General features: G+C 32.8%; 2 protein-coding genes across 4 annotated transcripts in view; both read right to left on the bottom strand.

The window, feature by feature from the left end:
* LOC127711615 (von Willebrand factor D and EGF domain-containing protein-like) overlaps window positions 1–20,781 on the bottom strand; it is a 252,338-nt gene that overhangs the window by 49,651 nt on the left and 181,906 nt on the right. Inside the window, exon 1 of one of the 3 annotated variants that reach the window (XM_052217729.1) lies at window positions 330–428. The exons of the other annotated variants lie outside the window; for them this stretch is intronic. Within the exon in view, the coding sequence (XP_052073689.1) occupies window positions 330–402 (73 nt within the window). The 5' untranslated portion in view covers window positions 403–428. Of the gene's footprint in view, window positions 1–329; window positions 429–20,781 lie in introns of those variants that run through there. 3 annotated transcript variants of the gene reach the window in all.
* Window positions 19,042–20,781, bottom strand: part of LOC127712071 (von Willebrand factor D and EGF domain-containing protein-like) — a 36,969-nt gene continuing 35,229 nt past the window's right edge. Inside the window, exon 12 of the mRNA XM_052218269.1 lies at window positions 19,042–19,331. Coding sequence (XP_052074229.1) covers window positions 19,223–19,331 — 109 coding nt within the window. The 3' untranslated portion in view covers window positions 19,042–19,222. The remainder of the gene's footprint in view (window positions 19,332–20,781) is intronic.

The following is a 20,781-nucleotide window of genomic DNA, read 5'->3' as shown; positions in this document are numbered from 1 at the left end:
AATCAGTTTTGTTTTTTAATGATGCATTTTTACTGTCCACTATCAAAACTAAAATACAGTTGCTTTAATATCTTAAAGAACCACAATTGAATAACTATTGATAATACGTCTGAAATTTCCACACAATGATTACCTACAAAATTGGTCCTACTTCTTTTTCATTTTTGAATACTTGGTCATGTTATTATTTCTGTTAAGTTTTCATTTTATAATTCGTAACAAATTAAAATCTAATTTTGAATTTTTTTTCTCTCAAATTTTTATAGTTTTGTGGTTGATGCATTTTTGTTTGTCTGTAAAATAATCATATAAATTGTAAACGAACAAACCTGCATTAGTACTTCTAAATTGAAAGCAATAACAAACCATCAGAAATACTGCCAATAAATTATACCCTGCCATTTCACAATTCTAAAATTAAAATGTATATATAAACCAGGAAGAGACTACAATTAATAAATCTTGTATATACATACCATGGGTACATACTAATAACAAAAGAATAAGTCAGGTGATTAACTTTTAAAATAGTATAATTCAACGTGGTTACAGATAGCGATCGGTTTTCAATGAAATAGTACCGAAAGAAAAAATGTTGCCAATATGTCTGGATGTGTTTGAAACAAGGCATTTTGCGCATATTTCAATTTCAAGTTAGTACCTCGTTTAAGTTGAGGTTAAACAAATAATTTTAAAACATGGTTCTAAGGGTTCTTCAACTTTTTGTACAATAATTTCACAGTTTAATGAACTGTATTACCCAATAAAGAATTATATTAATTATATAGATCGTGCAATATTTTCACAAATGACCATACGGAGGCAGAATGTTTAGACTACAAGACCGATGATTACAGTTTCCCTCAAACCTGGTTAGGTACTGTACATGTATATGGGCACTTAGTTTTCTCATAAAATGGAGGTAACTATATGTGTTGTTTGAAAATTTCAATTCAAGATATTAATTCTTATTTTTAACCTTAAAGTTGTCTGACCATTTTCTTTGAAGCAGTAAAGAATGTAATATTTATTTATATTTGATAAAATGTTTGTTTATTATTTCTAAGTGCACTTTCAACATTTTTTGCATTTAAACCAGATGCCCACATGGTATTTTTTTGTAAAATTCCATATGGTTACTTTAAAGCTCCAAAATGATAAGTATTAGATGTAATAAGAATAATTATCTGATTTGTTAGGATTACAAGCTAAGATTGGCTAAAAGTTTTTCGATTGTATGAAATGGTTTTGATATTATAGCGACAAGTGATAAAGACACATTGTCTTTAGTTATGATCATGGGCATTTGACATTATGACATACTGAACTACCAAACGTTCAAACAGACCTTAGGCTTTGAGTGTTATTAATTGATTGATTGTTTATAACGTATCTTTCCGCATACCTTGCTAGATCATGGCGGAAATTAGAAAAAGATGTCTACGACTTTCAGACACTGAAACGTGATCTGTTGCTGTTATGAGATACGAGATTTATGTTGGGGCGTGGTCCTAACAAATTACCCTTCAGAAAAGTATGGGAAAAATGAAAAAGTTCCCATATTTAATATTTTTTTGTATAAACTATATTTACATAACTTTTGTGATCATTGATCTTGTATTGCTGTTCATTTAAACGCTTTTCAATTTCAGTCGACAGTTTTCAAGATAATAGGCAAAAATGTTCAACACAGTTATTAAGTACAGTAACTACTTAAATGAGTAAATTCACTATTTCAGTCAAATGGGCATTTATGTATATATAATATGACTAATCATTTTTGCTGTAAATAGTTTCTCTTAATAATTATAGGTTTCAATAAAAAAGACAAAACTGCTCGATTATGAAAAAAGTCATATATGATAGCAACAACTCATGCTGGCATTTGACTACGTGAGCTAAGAATGAATAAAACAATGAATTTGACTGTTTGTCTTGTTTGAGAAATGGTAAAAATCAGCTCGGTGAATTTAAGATATTCAACGAGTAACCGAACAACACATTGATTCACGAAGGCGCGTAGCGCTTGAGTTAATCATCAGTTTTGTTCGGTTACGAGTTGAATATTTATCGATATATTTTAATTCTTTGATTATTTATTCTTTTTATTACACTGACAATTGGCTCTTTCATGGAAATAAAGTGTAAACTATAAGGAACTACATCTTTTTCTACGTATTTCCTATTCGCTTTGATCCAACGTCATCGACAATATCCTGACAAAATCCATTGTTGCATGACGCCAGAGGAGTGAAATTATCGTTGTTTTTTACTAGGAAATCACTGTATTTCATTGTAACCAATGTAATAAAAGGTATTATTATCTTACATACACGTTTTTCATTTATTAAGAACTTCATTTACAGTGTTCCTGCTCAAACAGATTTGTAAGAAAGAACGACTTATACAGATATACCAACCTCACCTGCATATGGAATATACATTTCCGAACTTATTCGGTATTCAAGAGCTTGCAGCTCCTACTCAGACTTTATAAAACGTCACCAGTGTCTGAGCAGAAAGTTGATGAATCAGGGTTATGTCAAAGAACGTCTCGTCCTTTTTCTAAAAAAGTTCATCGGAAGATACCAAGACCTTGTTGACAAATATTCCGTATCAACTTCACAAATAATACATGATGGTCTTGAAGTATAGATTCTAGGTACTGACGTTGTTTGACATCTTAATTACGTGTTATAGTGTCCTTTTTATTTGTCTTTGCATATTTTTAACCTTGAGACAACTATCAACCAAATTCAAATGAAGTGGATGTAAGCAATTATAGGCAACCGTACGGCCTTCAACAATGAGAAAAACCCATACTATATGCTATAAAAGGCCCCGACATAAAAAAATAATAGTCCATTTTTGGTATATACTTTTGGCGTGGCTAGGTATTTATACATCCCGCCATTGTGTTATTGTGCTGTGGTCAATTTTGTATTCTTGTCTATTCTTTTTTGCTTATGTACTTTGTCTATAGAGTGTCTTTATGCCATTTTGTTTTTCTTTGTTGAAATAGTTATTTGTTTCTATAGTGATTAAGATAATAACACAATGTTGACTGCTGTACCCCTATTTTTGACATTTTTTACCTATTATGTCTGTTTGTTTTGCTCACACATTGTTGTCAATATAATGGAATTCTATATTACTGTCATACAAGTGAGAGGTTTAGCTAGCAATAAAACCAGGTTTAATCCACCATTTTCTACATAAGGAAATGCCTGTACCAAGTCAGGAATATGACAGTTGTTTTCTATTTGTTTGATGTGTTTGAGCTTTTGATTTTGCCGTTTGATAAGGGACTTTCCGTTTTGAATTTTCCTTGGAGTTCGGTATTTTTGTTATTTTACTTTTTACAATTAATATTTGTCTTTCATTAGTGAAAAAGTGAGGATCTTGTTATTCAGTTCGAGGAAAAAATACCGTTTTTGTCACTAGCAAAATAAAGTAAGCTGCCAAAAGATCACCAGTCTCAAATTCATGTATTCCAACAGTTGTTTTGCCAGACTTTTTTTCAAAATTCCGTTTTTTAATGCAATTGTGTTTGGAGTAATGTTAATGTTAAAAAAAAGTAGAATGAAGATATCAAAAGAACATTTTCAGATATCAAAATTTTAATATTGGCCTAATCAAAACTAATTCATACAGCGATTTTCATGGAAATTGTTAAGTTATTGTAATGTTTATTTATGCAAGATAAATTGCATTCACATTATAATTGGGCCTTTTTTTCGGATGTCTGTGTCTCTTTAGACAAACAGATAAATATTTTAATGAAAATCTTTATCAAATCAGATGACACTTACAATTAATTTCGTGAAGTAATAATCTGTTTACATTAATAAACAATTAGATGAAACCTTAAAATGACAAATAATTCAAAATGAAATTACTCAAAAGTCGAATTTCAAACAACAACAAACATTATAGAAAAGAAAAGAATTTACATCTTTACAATTACAAAGAAATAACTAAACGGTACAAATGTTACTGCACCAGATGTACAATTAGATAATATGTGTCTCTTCAGTAATACTCGAGGCAAAAAATAAAACATGCAGAGCTTATAAACAAAAGGGAACATTATTTATATAGAGACTATAAACGACCTATGGTTCATTTTAACAGATACCAGTCTAACGAAAAGAGACTAAATTTTGATTAGCAAAACAAAAATACAACAAATAACTCTTGAATAATTGACCGAAAAGACATTATAAAAATTCATTAGGTATTATGTTGTCTAGATTACGAAAAACGATTTTTCCAGAAAAATTAAAGAGCGGAAAACATGTAATTCAAACAATAACTCTAGACGAGTTATAAACTTTTAAAACTTGGTTTGGAAAAATGTCACTGAAGATCATAATGAAATTTTACTCATGATGCCGTATATAATATTACTCAAGATACCGTATATGCAGAATTAGTCTCCCAGTTCGCAGAATCAGAACTTGAAAATTATATTAAGTTTTTAAAACGTGAAAAATCTACAGGATATGTCATTATTATGACGAATGATATTAACGAGCAGAACCTTTATCCAGAAGATGTTGTGTAAATTGTTGAATTATATTTTGATGGCGGTTTTTCAAAAATATTGGTTAACAATATTTTTACTCTATTTTATGAATAAGATTGTGGTATTGTCTTGTATTCATGTGGGTAAACTGTCCAACACCAGGATTACTAAATGGAGCAAGAGACATAATATATAATAACCGATGCACAGTTTTGGTTCAGACAATGTTATGGAACAACCGATGTCATGTTAGCAGTTCATTCCATAATTTATAAGTGTTTCTTTAGTGGAAAAAGAATTTTATTGATGTTTTATACACTATGAAAAGTATTTGATAGTGTATTCCCGAATTCCCGAATTCCCAGATCTAATTAAATTCCATCCCAAAATCTCGAAGTTAATTTAAAAAAAAATCACGACTATACCCTTAGCTAAGATAGTGTTGTAGGCCTATATTGTTAAATTTCTAACACTCACTTTACCTTAAATGTAGTCTTATTATATAGAACTTCGGTTGGCGACGCTTTAGTTATAATTTTTTTTTCGTTTTTACTACTGGTCGGGGAGTAGTTACCGTCAGTTACCTGTTACCGCCAACTTGCATCTTATGCAATAACGAATGTGTTGCGTAAATACAGCATATTGCTATTAACTTCATAAGAATAAACTTATTCAACTTTTAAAAACTTGGTTTTGTTTCATCGTATCAAGATATGGAAATCGATTTTAGAAAGCTGACCGTTTTCATATTAAGTAATGGCAAAGCTTACTTTGAACATACAATTTCCTTTAGAGTAATAACAAAGGTTTATAATGTTAAAATCAATTTCTATGATCATCTTCAATGCAGTGTCACTTCTTGGTTTCAGGTGACATACATTCGAGATCAGCTCAGATGGAGCGAAATTCCGCGTGATTCGGAATTTTTTGACGGAATGACTATATGTTTGCCTCAAAACAGCAAAATAGGACAATAATTTTATAATTATTAGGATATTGCTATAATTTAGGACAGAGATTCATAAGTGACGGTAACTGGTCCTCGTACCCATAAAATTTCATGCAAAATCGGCACACTAGGAACCAGGGGCCTGTTTATCGAAACTGTCCTAAGATCGGTCCTAAGAATTTCTTAGGACAGAAATTAGGATAAAGTTAGGACCGACTTACGACATGTCTCAGCATGCACATCGAAGCTATCTTAGGATTATCTTAGCTAGGATGTCCTAACCGCTGTCCTAAGTATTGGCGTAAAAGAAAATAGCAAATTAAAAATGAAAAAAAATAATATATTGTAACCAATAATTATAATTTTTAAAAGATTAATAATTAGAAATAGTTATCAAAGGTACCAGGCTTATAATTTAATACGCCAGACGCGCGTTTCGTAGAAAATAATTCTTAGTTTTAAACTACAGGTAATAAATATTTGTATATACTTATTGTACATTTAAACTCTATGAAACAAAACATAAGACAAAAAAATTATAACTACGTTTTATATAAGAATTGAACAAACTAATTATAAATAGTTAAAACTAAATATATAATCGGTACAGATCATTATATGTTTTGAGTGAGTTGAATTCGAAGTGTCACGGTTTCATACTTTAAAAAGTTCAAAGGCAAATCTCGTGCATCTTTCATATAATATATACGAAGTACTTCAATTAATTCATTACTGTAAAACAAATACTTATGAATATGAGCAAGATACGAAATCCTAAATTCACCGATGCAGAACTACAGACTCTGTCAAATGCTGCAATCAATAGTGCTAACAAGAGGGCTTGGAATTTAATATGCAGTAAAATTAATGCAGACCACAAAAGAATAGTGGATAAAATTAGAAAGAAATGGAGCACGTATACAATTAATGCTAAAAAGCAGGCTGCCCGAATACAAAGAGAATCCAGGAAGACTGGCTGTGGACCGCCTCCTGAAGAGCTGACTCCCTTGCAGGATAAAGTTGTGGGAATAATAGGCAACATACCAATATATGGGATATTATTCGCCCTCTTCGTAAACGTATATATGCGGCGGCCATATTTGTTTATAAATTAACCATCCTAAATATATCCTAAAGTCAGGACCATCCTAAGACCATCTTAAGACACCTAAATTGGTATCCTAAAGTTAGGACAATTCCTAGGATTATCCTAAGTTGCGACATGTTTGATAAACCCACTTAGGACTAAGATTTGTCCTAAGGTGGTCTTAGGACACGTCCTAATCCTAATAAAATTGAGAATGGAAATGGGGAATATGTCAAAGAGACAACAACCCGACCAAAGAGCAGACAACAGCCGAATGCCACCAATGGGTCTTCAACGCAGCGAGAAAATCCCGCACCCGGAGGTGGTCCTCAGCTGGCCCCTAAATAAAATTGTGTACTAGTTCAGTGAAAATGGACGTCACACTAAACTCCAAATCATATAAATGAACTAAAATTAAAGAACATACAAGACTAACAAAGGCCAGAGGCTCCCGACTTTGGACAGGCGCAAAAATGCGGCGGGGTTAAACATGTTTTGTGAGATCTCAACCCTCCCCCTATACCTCTAGCCAATGTAGAATAAAGAAACACATAGCAATACGCACAGTAAAACTCAGTTTAAAAGAAGTCCGAGTCCGATGTCAGAATAGGTTACAAAAGAAACTAAGCAAAATGACAATGATACATAAATGAACAAAGGACTACTAGCAGTTACTGACATGCCAGCTCCAGACCTCAATTAAACTGATTGAATGATTATGTCTAACACTGCTTCGATAAACAGGCCCCAGCTTTTCACTGTTTATAAGAGGATTAAAGTCCGAGTTTATGATCCTAGACCTAACATTTAGTAACCCTTTTCATGTTAAAAGAATATTTCAAAAAGTATTTCTTGTAGTGTAAGACATGATTTGACAGCTTCAATAAAAACGTTTTGTCGACTACCATATATCTCTTCAAGGATAAAACGCGCATAGCAGTTGGCGCATAATAGTGCGTTGCATTGTGGGAACGTTTACGTCTTTAGATTTCCGACATAAAACACAAATTGAAATAAGAGCGTCAATAAAAACTTGACCGAGTTAAAACGGGACGAATCGGGAGTTTTTCTGAGGGACCGCAGAATCTCGTATGCCAGCAGAAATTCGTATGCCAGCAGAAATAATGAGGATATACTTGTGCTGGCATCAGTTGCCGAAAAAAAAGTTCCTTTAAAAAAATCGATGATGACCTCCAGAGAGTAATCGAGGAGCGGAAGAATAAATTCATATTTGAATTATTCGAAGAAGGTTTGATAAAGCTTCCCGACCCTGTTAAAATATTACCTGGAAGCTATATTAATTTTCTTAATACGTCAGCCGCAGATGTAAAATATTATAAAAATTTTTGTAAGAACAATTATTATATTACCACAACCCCCGTATATTTACCTAAGTGTCAAGGTAATTTAAAAAAACCAAAATAAATACAGCATCAATTTCCTATTCTATTAGCCTCCCTTAAACATCAAAAGCAACGCATGTTTAACAGCATAGTAATTCAAGTCATAGCTATATCAAAGAAAGTATAAATATTTAATACAAATATATAAATTTAAATTGAGAAAAGAGGCAGACGATACAAAGGGGACAATAACAAAAAGTCAATACCATGAACAAAAAGAACGACAAAGAAGCAGAGAGTAGTATACAAAACCTTATACATAAACATATTAAGACTAAGCAACACGAACCTCACGTTAAACTGCGAGTGATCTCAGGTGATGTGTGTAAGTGTAAGCAGATCATGCTCTGCTCAATTAGGGACACCCGTCGTGTTGCTCATATGAAGAAAAAAATCGAAGATAGTCGCATTCAGTGATGTCATAATCGAAGAAAAGAGGACGGGACTATAACTATAATATTGGAACTCATCCGTGGTCATGTGTGATACAGATGATAGCGTTGATAAAACTTTAGGAAATATTGATTGATGGTTGGTTGCTTAACGTCCAGTGGCAAATATTTCATGCATGTCTGAAAATATGACTTCAACTTAACTAATAGGAACCCTTTGTTTCATAGCTTCCTTGTAAGCAGCAATCCTCTATCAAGAAAATTATCGTAGGAAAATAAAGCTCTGGAATATCGTGTCAATGTAAAGATATATCATCCACAGACAGGCGCTGCTGGAATTTTGCTACATAGAAATGGAACGTTCACAAATGGAAGGCTGAAACCATATCTTTTGTCGTTAAATTAAGTACTAAAGCGGCATTGTCAATTTTTCATGTTATCCAAGAAATGAAAAAGACTAACTTTTATTTGTGGTATTTCAAGTTCGATGGAATAGATGCGTTCAACATAGTCACCTATGAATTATTTGATTAGAGGACATTTTCTTTAGAAGTCTGCATGTCAATATGTTTTTTGTTCTAACAATATGTTGATGCATGATATACATTGACTTAAATTTAAATATTCTTGATTTTTTAAAAAGATTTGTTAACCTTATACCATTAAAAACCTACCAGACAGCGGAATAAAACAACCTTGATCTAATACTTTTTGCAAATTGCAAATGTGGCTAAGTAATAAATATCATAGCAAAGCAGTTTGAATAAAAAATTAAATAAGGTGCAAGTCTGTTGTATAAAAGCGATTGCGATTAAAACATTTCAATCTTTTGTTTGAGATTTGGTGTTTACCAGTCGTGTACGTGGTCACAATAAACCAGGAAAGATGGTTCGAGGTGAATGCGAAGTATATTTTAAATTTGACGTTTAGTTAGCATGAACGATTTCTTTCTGGAAATACACCTAAAATTGTTAAGATGAAAAATCAAATAAAATTGAGAACGGAAATGGGGAATGTGTCAAAGAGACAACAACCCGACCATAGAGCAGACAACAGCCGAAGGCCACCAATGGGTCTTCAATGCAGCGAGAAACTCCCGCACCCGGAGGCGTCCTTCAGCTGGCCCCTAAACAAATATGTATACTAGTTCAGTAAAAATGGACGTCATACTAAACTCCAAATTATAAACAAGAAACTAAAATTAAAAATGATACAAGACTTACAAAGGCCAGAGGCTCCTGACTTTGGACAGGCGCAAAAATGCGGCGGGGTTAAACATGTTTTTTGAGATCTCAACCCTCCCCCTATACCTCTAGTCAATGTAGAAAAAACAAACGTACAACAGTACGCACAGTAAAACTCAGTTTAAGAGAAGTCCGAGTCCGATGTCAGAATAGGAAACAAAAGAAAATAAACAAAATGACAATAATACATAAATAACAACAGATTACTAGCAGTTACTGACATGCCAGCTCCAGACCTCAATTAAACTGATTGAAAGATTATGTCTTCATCATATGAATATCAGGCACAATCCCTCCTGTTAGGGGTTTAGTATTATACCATCATAAAATATATGAGAAGAACATAACCCGTGTCATGCCAACAACTGGTTTTAGAATAAATATGTTTAATTCCGATGCAAAGACCCTATAAGTGAATCAATATTAAAGCCAAAATATGCAATCTTTAATGACCTGACAACAGTGTCGTAACTACATCCCTTCTTAATAAGTCTGTTTAAAGGTTTTGTTAGCTTTTGAGGTGAATACTGACATTTTTGTGCTTTGTAAAGAATATTACCATAAAAGATTGGATGTGAAATACCCGAACGTATAAGATGTCTGCATGTTGAGTTATATTTACGAATGATGTCCTTATACCGATGATAAAATTTAGTAAATGTTTTGACTAGTTTATGATATCGAAAACCCTGGTGTAATAATTTGTCAGTGATACATAAATTTCTTTCGTTGAAATCTAATACGTTGTTACATACACGAGCGAATCGTACAAGTTGAGATATATAAACACCATAAGATGGTGACAAGGGAACGTCACCATCTAAAAATGGATAATTAACGATAGGAAATGAAAAATCATCTCTTTTATCATAAATTTTTGTATTAAGCTTCCAGTTAATGATATAGATATCAATATCGAGGAAAGGACAGTGGTCATTGTTAGTATTAGTTTTATTTAAAGTAAGTTCAACAGGATAAATTTCTTTAGTATACATACTGAAGTCGTCATTATTGAGAGCCAATATATCATCCAAATATCTAAAAGTATTGTTAAATTTTTGTATCAGATGTTGTTTCGATGGGTCTTTGCTGATTTTAGTCATAAATTGTATCTCATAACAATACAAAAACAGGTCCGCAATAAGTGGTGCCTATTGGAATTCCGATAACTTGACGATATACGGAATCTCCAGAGCGAACAAAAATGTTATCAAGTAAAAATTCAAGGGCAGATATAGTATCAAAGCATGTCCAATTGACATAGCTCTAATATATAAAGCATTAATATATATCATAGTAATTTGCATTATGTCTAACACTGCTTCGATAAACATGCCCCAGCTTTTCGCTGTTTATAAGAGGATTAAAGTCCGAGTCTTTGATCCTAGACCTAACATTTAGTAACCCTTTTCATGTTAAAAGAATATTTCAAAAAGTATTTCTTGTAGTGTAAGACATGATTTGACAGCTTCAATAAAAACGTTTTGTCGACTACCATATATCTCTTCAAGGATAAAACGCGCATAGCAGTTGGCGCATAATAGTGCGTTGCATTGTGGGATCGTTTACGTCTTTAGATTTCCGACATAAAACACAAATTGAAATAAGAGCGACAATAAAAACTTGACCGAGTTGAAACGGGACGAATCGGGAGTTTTTCTGAGGGACCGCAGAATCTCGTATGCCAGCAGAAATTCGTATGCCAGCAGAAATAAGGAGGATATACTTGTGCTGGCATCAGTTGCCGAAAAAAAAGTTCCTTTAAAAAAATCGATGATGACCTCCAGAGAGTAATCGAGGAGCGGAAGAATAAATTCATATTTGAATTATTCGAAGATGGTTTGATAAACTTCCCGACCCTGTTAAAATATTAGCTGGAAGCTATATCAATTTTCTTAATACGTCAGCCGCAGATGTAAAATATTATAAAATTTTTGTAAGAACAATTATTATATTACCACAACCCTCGTATATTTACCTAAGTGTCAAGGTAATTTAAAAAAAACCAAAATAAATACAGCATCCATTTCCTATTCTATTAGCCTCCCTTAAACATCAAAAGCAACGCATGTTTAACAGTATAGTAATTCACGTCATAGCTATATCAAAGAAAGTATAAATATTTAATACAAATATATAAATTTAAATTGAGAAAAGAGGCAGACGATACAAAGGGGACAATAACAAAAAGTCAATACCATGAACAAAAAGAACGACAAAGAAGCAGAGAGTAGTATACAAAACCTTATACATAAAAATATTAAGACTAAGCAACACGAACCTCACGTTAAACTGCGAGTGATCTCAGGTGATGTGTGTAAGTGTAAGCAGATCATGCTCTGCTCAATTAGGGACACCCGTCGTGTTGCTCATATGAAGAAAAAAATCGAAGATAGTCGCATTCAGTGATGTCATAATCGAAGAAAAGAGGACGGGACTATAACTATAATATTGGAACTCATCCGTGGTCATGTGTGATACAGATGATAGCGTTGATAAAACTTTAGGAAATATTGATTGATGGTTGGTTGCTTAACGTCCAGTGGCAAATATTTCATGCATGTCTGAAAATATGACTTCAACTTAACTAATAGGAACCCTTTGTGTCATAGCTTCCTTGTAAGCAGCAATCCTCTATCAAGAAAATTATCGTAGGAAAATAAAGCTCTGGAATATCGTGTCAATGTAAAGATATATCATCCACAGACAGGCGCTGCTGGAATTTTGCTACATAGAAATGGAACGTTCACAAATGGAAGGCTGAAACCATATCTTTTGTCGTTAAATTAAGTACTAAAGCGGCATTGTCAATTTTTCATGTTATCCAAGAAATGAAAAAGACTAACTTTTATTTGTGGTATTTCAAGTTCGATGGAATAGATGCGTTCAACATAGTCACCTATGAATTATTTGATTAGAGGACATTTTCTTTAGAAGTCTGCATGTCAATATGTTTTTTGTTCTAACAATATGTTGATGCATGATATACATTGACTTAAATTTAAATATTCTTGATTTTTTAAAAAGATTTGTTAACCTTATACCATTAAAAACCTACCAGACAGCGGAATAAAACAACCTTGATCTAATACTTTTTGCAAATTGCAAATGTGGCTAAGTAATAAATATCATAGCAAAGCAGTTTGAATAAAAAATTAAATAAGGTGCAAGTCTGTTGTATAAAAGCGATTGCGATTAAAACATTTCAATCTTTTGTTTGAGATTTGGTGTTTACCAGTCGTGTACGTGGTCACAATAAACCAGGAAAGATGGTTCGAGGTGAATGCGAAGTATATTTTAAATTTGACGTTTAGTTAGCATGAACGATTTCTTTCTGGAAATACACCTAAAATTGTTAAGATGAAAAATCAAATAAAATTGAGAACGGAAATGGGGAATGTGTCAAAGAGACAACAACCCGACCATAGAGCAGACAACAGCCGAAGGCCACCAATGGGTCTTCAATGCAGCGAGAAACTCCCGCACCCGGAGGCGTCCTTCAGCTGGCCCCTAAACAAATATGTATACTAGTTCAGTAATAATGGACGTCATACTAAACTCCAAATTATAAACAAGAAACTAAAATTAAAAATGATACAAGACTTACAAAGGCCAGAGGCTCCTGACTTTGGACAGGCGCAAAAATGCGGCGGGGTTAAACATGTTTTTTGAGATCTCAACCCTCCCCCTATACCTCTAGTCAATGTAGAAAAAACAAACGTACAACAGTACGCACAGTAAAACTCAGTTTAAGAGAAGTCCGAGTCCGATGTCAGAATAGGAAACAAAAGAAAATAAACAAAATGACAATAATACATAAATAACAACAGATTACTAGCAGTTACTGACATGCCAGCTCCAGACCTCAATTAAACTGATTGAAAGATTATGTCTTCATCATATGAATATCAGGCACAATCCCTCCTGTTAGGGGTTTAGTATTATACCATCATAAAATATATGAGAAGAACATAACCCGTGTCATGCCAACAACTGGTTTTAGAATAAATATGTTTAATTCCGATGCAAAGACCCTATAAGTGAATCAATATTAAAGCCAAAATATGCAATCTTTAATGACCTGACAACAGTGTCGTAACTACATCCCTTCTTAATAAGTCTGTTTAAAGGTTTTGTTAGCTTTTGAGGTGAATACTGACATTTTTGTGCTTTGTAAAGAATATTACCATAAAAGATTGGATGTGAAATACCCGAACGTATAAGATGTCTGCATGTTGAGTTATATTTACGAATGATGTCCTTATACCGATGATAAAATTTAGTAAATGTTTTGACTAGTTTATGATATCGAAAACCCTGGTGTAATAATTTGTCAGTGATACATAAATTTCTTTCGTTGAAATCTAATACGTTGTTACATACACGAGCGAATCGTACAAGTTGAGATATATAAACACCATAAGATGGTGACAAGGGAACGTCACCATCTAAAAATGGATAATTAACGATAGGAAATGAAAAATCATCTCTTTTATCATAAATTTTTGTATTAAGCTTCCAGTTAATGATATAGATATCAATATCGAGGAAAGGACAGTGGTCATTGTTAGTATTAGTTTTATTTAAAGTAAGTTCAACAGGATAAATTTCTTTAGTATACATACTGAAGTCGTCATTATTGAGAGCCAATATATCATCCAAATATCTAAAAGTATTGTTAAATTTTTGTATCGATGGGTCTTTGCTGATTTTAGTCATAAATTGTATCTCATAACAATACAAAAACAGGTCCGCAATAAGTGGTGCCTATTGGAATTCCGATAACTTGACGATATACGGAATCTCCAGAGCGAACAAAAATGTTATCAAGTAAAAATTCAAGGGCAGATATAGTATCAAAGCATGTCCAATTGACATAGATCTAATATATAAAGCATTAATATATATCATAGTAATTTGCATTATGTCTAACACTGCTTCGATAAACATGCCCCAGCTTTTCGCTGTTTATAAGAGGATTAAAGTCCGAGTCTTTGATCCTAGACCTAACATTTAGTAACCCTTTTCATGTTAAAAGAATATTTCAAAAAGTATTTCTTGTAGTGTAAGACATGATTTGACAGCTTCAATAAAAACGTTTTGTCGACTACCATATATCTCTTCAAGGATAAAACGCGCATAGCAGTTGGCGCATAATAGTGCGTTGCATTGTGGGATCGTTTACGTCTTTAGATTTCCGACATAAAACACAAATTGAAATAAGAGCGACAATAAAAACTTGACCGAGTTGAAACGGGACGAATCGGGAGTTTTTCTGAGGGACCGCAGAATCTCGTATGCCAGCAGAAATTCGTATGCCAGCAGAAATAAGGAGGATATACTTGTGCTGGCATCAGTTGCCGAAAAAAAAGTTCCTTTAAAAAAATCGATGATGACCTCCAGAGAGTAATCGAGGAGCGGAAGAATAAATTCATATTTGAATTATTCGAAGATGGTTTGATAAACTTCCCGACCCTGTTAAAATATTAGCTGGAAGCTATATCAATTTTCTTAATACGTCAGCCGCAGATGTAAAATATTATAAAATTTTTGTAAGAACAATTATTATATTACCACAACCCTCGTATATTTACCTAAGTGTCAAGGTAATTTAAAAAAAAACCAAAATAAATACAGCATCCATTTCCTATTCTATTAGCCTCCCTTAAACATCAAAAGCAACGCATGTTTAACAGTATAGTAATTCACGTCATAGCTATATCAAAGAAAGTATAAATATTTAATACAAATATATAAATTTAAATTGAGAAAAGAGGCAGACGATACAAAGGGGACAATAACAAAAAGTCAATACCATGAACAAAAAGAACGACAAAGAAGCAGAGAGTAGTATACAAAACCTTATACATAAAAATATTAAGACTAAGCAACACGAACCTCACGTTAAACTGCGAGTGATCTCAGGTGATGTGTGTAAGTGTAAGCAGATCATGCTCTGCTCAATTAGGGACACCCGTCGTGTTGCTCATATGAAGAAAAAAATCGAAGATAGTCACATTCAGTGATGTCATAATCGAAGAAAAGAGGACGGGACTATAACTATAATATTGGAACTCATCCGTGGTCATGTGTGATACAGATGATAGCGTTGATAAAACTTTAGGAAATATTGATTGATGGTTGGTTGCTTAACGTCCAGTGGCAAATATTTCATGCATGTCTGAAAATATGACTTCAACTTAACTAATAGGAACCCTTTGTGTCATAGCTTCCTTGTAAGCAGCAATCCTCTATCAAAAAAATTATCGTAGGAAAATAAAGCTCTGGAATATCGTGTCAATGTAAAGATATATCATCCACAGACAGGCGCTGCTGGAATTTTGCTACATAGAAATGGAACGTTCACAAATGGAAGGCTGAAACCATATCTTTTGTCGTTAAATTAAGTACTAAAGCGGCATTGTCAATTTTTCATGTTATCCAAGAAATGAAAAAGACTAACTTTTATTTGTGGTATTTCAAGTTCGATGGAATAGATGCGTTCAACATAGTCACCTATGAATTATTTGATTAGAGGACATTTTCTTTAGAAGTCTGCATGTCAATATGTTTTTTGTTCTAACAATATGTTGATGCATGATATACATTGACTTAAATTTAAATATTCTTGATTTTTTAAAAAGATTTGTTAACCTTATACCATTAAAAACCTACCAGACAGCGGAATAAAACAACCTTGATCTAATACTTTTTGCAAATTGCAAATGTGGCTAAGTAATAAATATCATAGCAAAGCAGTTTGAATAAAAAATTAAATAAGGTGCAAGTCTGTTGTATAAAAGCGATTGCGATTAAAACATTTCAATCTTTTGTTTGAGATTTGGTGTTTACCAGTCGTGTACGTGGTCACAATAAACCAGGAAAGATGGTTCGAGGTGAATGCGAAGTATATTTTAAATTTGACGTTTAGTTAGCATGAACGATTTCTTTCTGGAAATACACCTAAAATTGATAAGATGAAAAATCAAATAAAATTGAGAACGGAAATGGGGAATGTGTCAAAGAGACAACAACCCGACCATAGAGCAGACAACAGCCGAAGGCCACCAATGGGTCTTCAATGCAGCGAGAAACTCCCGCACCCGGAGGCGTCCTTCAGCTGGCCCCTAAACAAATATGTATACTAGTTCAGTAATAATGGACGTCATACTAAACTCCAAATTATACACAAGAAACTAAAATTAAAAATGATACAAGACTAACAAATTCCAGAGGCTCCTGACTTTGGACAGGCGCAAAAATGCGGCGGGGTTAAACATGTTTTTTGAGATCTCGACCCTAGCATCTCTTTTATCATAAATTTTTGTATTAAGCTTCCCGTTAATGATATAGATATCAAGATCGAGGAAAGGACAGTGGTCATTGTTAGTATTAGTTTTATTTAAAGTAAGTTCAACAGGATAAATTTCTTTAGTATACATACTGAAGTCGTCATTATTGAGAGCCAATATATCATCCAAATATCTAAAAGTATTGTTAAATTTTTGTATCAGATGTTGTTTCGATGGGTCTTTGCTGATTTTAGTCATAAATTGTATCTCATAACAATACAAAAACAGGTCCGCAATAAGTGGTGCCTATTGGAATTCCGATAACTTGACGATATAAGGAATCTCCAGAGCGAACAAAAATGTTATCAAGTAAAAATTCAAGGGCAGATATAGTATCAAAGCATGTCCAATTGACATAGCTCTAATATATAAAGCATTAATATATATCATAGTAATTTGCAATAATGTACAAACAATATATCAATAATAAACTCATCATAGATACTAATGAGAAACATAAAAATATAAAATACGTCTTTTACTACAAATTAAACCCCAAAATGCAATACAACATTTTTGGAACACGAGGTCTATAATAAAACGAGATACCTTCGTCTCAGAACGGGGAACAAAGCTATGAATCTTGTTTAGCTCAGTAATAACTTCTTCGTTAAATTTGTGTTGAATTTTATTGCCCTCGTGCTTAAATTTTAGCGAAACTTCTTCTTTTAACTTTTGGAAATAACGTCGTGTTCACGGACCAAATCTGATTTGAGCTTATTGTTAAAATACACTTTGAAAAGTTCAAAAGTATCGGCCAATTCACGGCGCTCTTCTGTTATATGATTGCGACTTTGAATTTGAATTTTCCTTGGAGTTCGAAATATTTGAATTGACCTTTTACAAATATCATAGTCAGTTCTAACTCAACCAATGAAAATAAAATTAACCTATTATGTACATTTTACACGTGTATCAATTTTAACCAAATTTGTTTCACTTGGTCTTTTTCTTTTTTTTGCCATGGCGTTGTTAATTTTTTTTCGACTTATGAGCTTAACTGTTCCTTTGGTATCTTTCGTCTCTCTTTTCTAGTAATAAAAAGTGTCATTATCATTTTCATGCTTTTATTTATCTAAATTGTCAATATTCAATTTTTATTTATACCAATATATCATTTTTCAGTTTGATAAATTAAAACAAAATTAAGTACTAAGATTTCAACTCCCTTAGGCAAAATTCACCTTAAATAAATTTGGCTACTCTTTTTAGGTCCTTTTTGTTATTAAGATACAGTTACTTACGTATCAGGTATTAACGCGTCTTTGGCTTTCAAAATGTTTGGGTTTGATCTTTTCTGATAAAATTTCAGCCGGTGCATCTAGCATACACGTTTTGGTTTATTTAAGGGGCATCAAATACAGTTTCAAGGAAGCTAACTATTGGCGTCGGCGACGTTCAACGTTCAAATTCCTCAAAACGTTACTTTCGGTGGGACGTCATGCCTGTATTTTTCCTTAATAAACTTCTCCTTCACATTTGAAATACATGACGTCACTGTAACGGGACCAAGTGACCTCAAAATCATTAGCGTCTTTTCACAACAAAGGAAACTTTGTCCACCAAAGTTTGACAAAAGTCTGATCTATGGCTCAAAAGATAATATTTCGAAACAAAGCTTTTCACAAAAACTTATTATAGTCAGTTTTTTTACCTAGACCTTTGACCTACCGACCTTTAACTTAATACGGTCTTTTCAAAGGGTATTTTAAAGCAAAGTTTTGAGAAGGTAAGACATGTGGTTTAAAGGATATCATTTGAAAGTCAAAATTATGCTCAAATTTCACTCTATCAATTGTGCTGTGTGACCTTGATCTTCAACCCCAAATCAATGGGATATCCACCATTTCTTGGTGCATTTTTAATCCAAGTTTAATAAATATTTGATGTACGACTCGAGCGATAGGCCCTTATTACCTGAAAACAAACGTTTCCTGAATTTCCAATGAATTTATGGCCACTGAACTTGATCTTGACCTTCGACTATCAAGTCTCAAAACAGAAAGAGGTTTCTTTATAAGATATAATGAAACCAAATTTAAAACAAATTAAACAGTTGCTTCAACAAGAAAATTAAAAGCACGGAAACATGTAAGAATTTATGTAAAAATTGATGAATAATACAACGTATAAGTATGAGTAATATTATACAAGATCGTTAAATTGTTATTTTGAAAGTCTGCTACCTTACATTATATGCCGATAAAGAGAACTGAACGAGCAAAATATCTAAAAATCTACCAAATATTAGTACAAAATATCTTGAATCAATTATGTATGTCAACGTGGATTTCATCTTGTTTTTCTCTTTCTTTGTATAAATTCCACATTTCAACTTCAGGTGTCGGTGCAAACTTTTCTATGCCTTTCTTGTTCCTAAAATTTATACAGTAATCTGAATGTAAAAATAATGAATCAAAAAACAAGTTTCTTGTTCGAAACACTCTTGTAAGGTTTTCAGAAATGTCGTTGAGACGTACAATAAACAAGAATACACACGTTGTCGTGCTAAGCATACCCTAACTCGTAATGCAAAACATTCGGTTAAGTTGTATTAGAAAAGGTGTGACACAACTTTTGGAGTTAATTCAATATATGGAAAAATTCAATGTGTCGAAAAACAGAAAGTAGGTATCTCACAAAATCAAAAAAAGTATTAAACATTACAATTTATCATTGTCAAGCTGCTGACAAAATATGACATTTTGTTCAGAAGTATTCGAAAAAAGTGTGACAAGAATATTTGATGGACGAAAGGGTAAACAGACGAACGAAGGTATAACGGAAAAAGCTATTGCAATCTTGTCCGCCTCCTAAGTCGGATATGATACCAAAGTGTACAAAGCCAACTAAACTGTTATATAAATTCTCCGTTGTTTTAAAAGCCTCTTAAATTTTGAAATCAGTTGCTTGTGACAGTTTGACATCTCTAAAAAACTTTCTTTCTTGTAATTTCTTTTCATGCTTTCGGAAATATATGACAAAACGTTTCTGTGCTCAGTAGGTATAATTGAAATTCAAAGTATTGTCAAGCAGGAATTGACTGCCCGTGAGACCTGGAAATCACTTACACTGTACAACTCATCATAAATAAGTTCCTGAGCAAATATCAAATCATTTCTGAATACATACACTGCGTAAAATGATATCAAAATTATTGTCTGGTCGTACGAACAGACGGACGCACAAGGTGAAATCCGTATATATCTGTAAGCGGGGTATAATTAGAAATTATTTTATGGAATTTTCATATCAGCCCTGGTATACTAGACTGGAAACTTTAATTATGGGTTTGATGCATGAGAAAATAATATTTATAACCAACTATTAATCATATATTCTGACAGCAATGAAGAAAAGATAGCAAATTTCCATTGACTTTTTATATCTTATAAAATGATAATTATAATCTGATTTGCTTATCTACAAATAATTGACTGGGATTGTTAGAATTCCCCCCCCCCCCCCCCCTGTTTACACTTCGATAGACCATGTTGCCGAAACTTCTTTCATAAGCTATGTAATCTCGATTTCACTGTCATATATTCATTCACGATACACATGCATGGGGTCTTGGGGCTCCAAGAAAATTAAAAAAAAAAAAGAAATCACTACGGAACTGTTATTCCTATTCTAGAGCTTTGAACAAAAAAAAGTTAAATCACAAAAATAAGAATAATAAGGAAAATTCATGTACATGTATTATTTTCGATTATACTGCTGTAATCTAACATTTATGGATTTCAGCAGCTTACTCATTCATTACGAAATGTCAACTGTGGATTGGACGGTAAATCATATCCAATATAAGAATATATAAAATTGC

This window comes from Mytilus californianus, unplaced genomic scaffold (assembly GCF_021869535.1).
Source record: "Mytilus californianus isolate M0D057914Y unplaced genomic scaffold, xbMytCali1.0.p SCAF_1, whole genome shotgun sequence".
Taxonomy (NCBI): Eukaryota; Metazoa; Mollusca; class Bivalvia; order Mytilida; family Mytilidae; genus Mytilus; species Mytilus californianus.
This window is presented reverse-complemented; position numbering and strand designations above follow the sequence as displayed.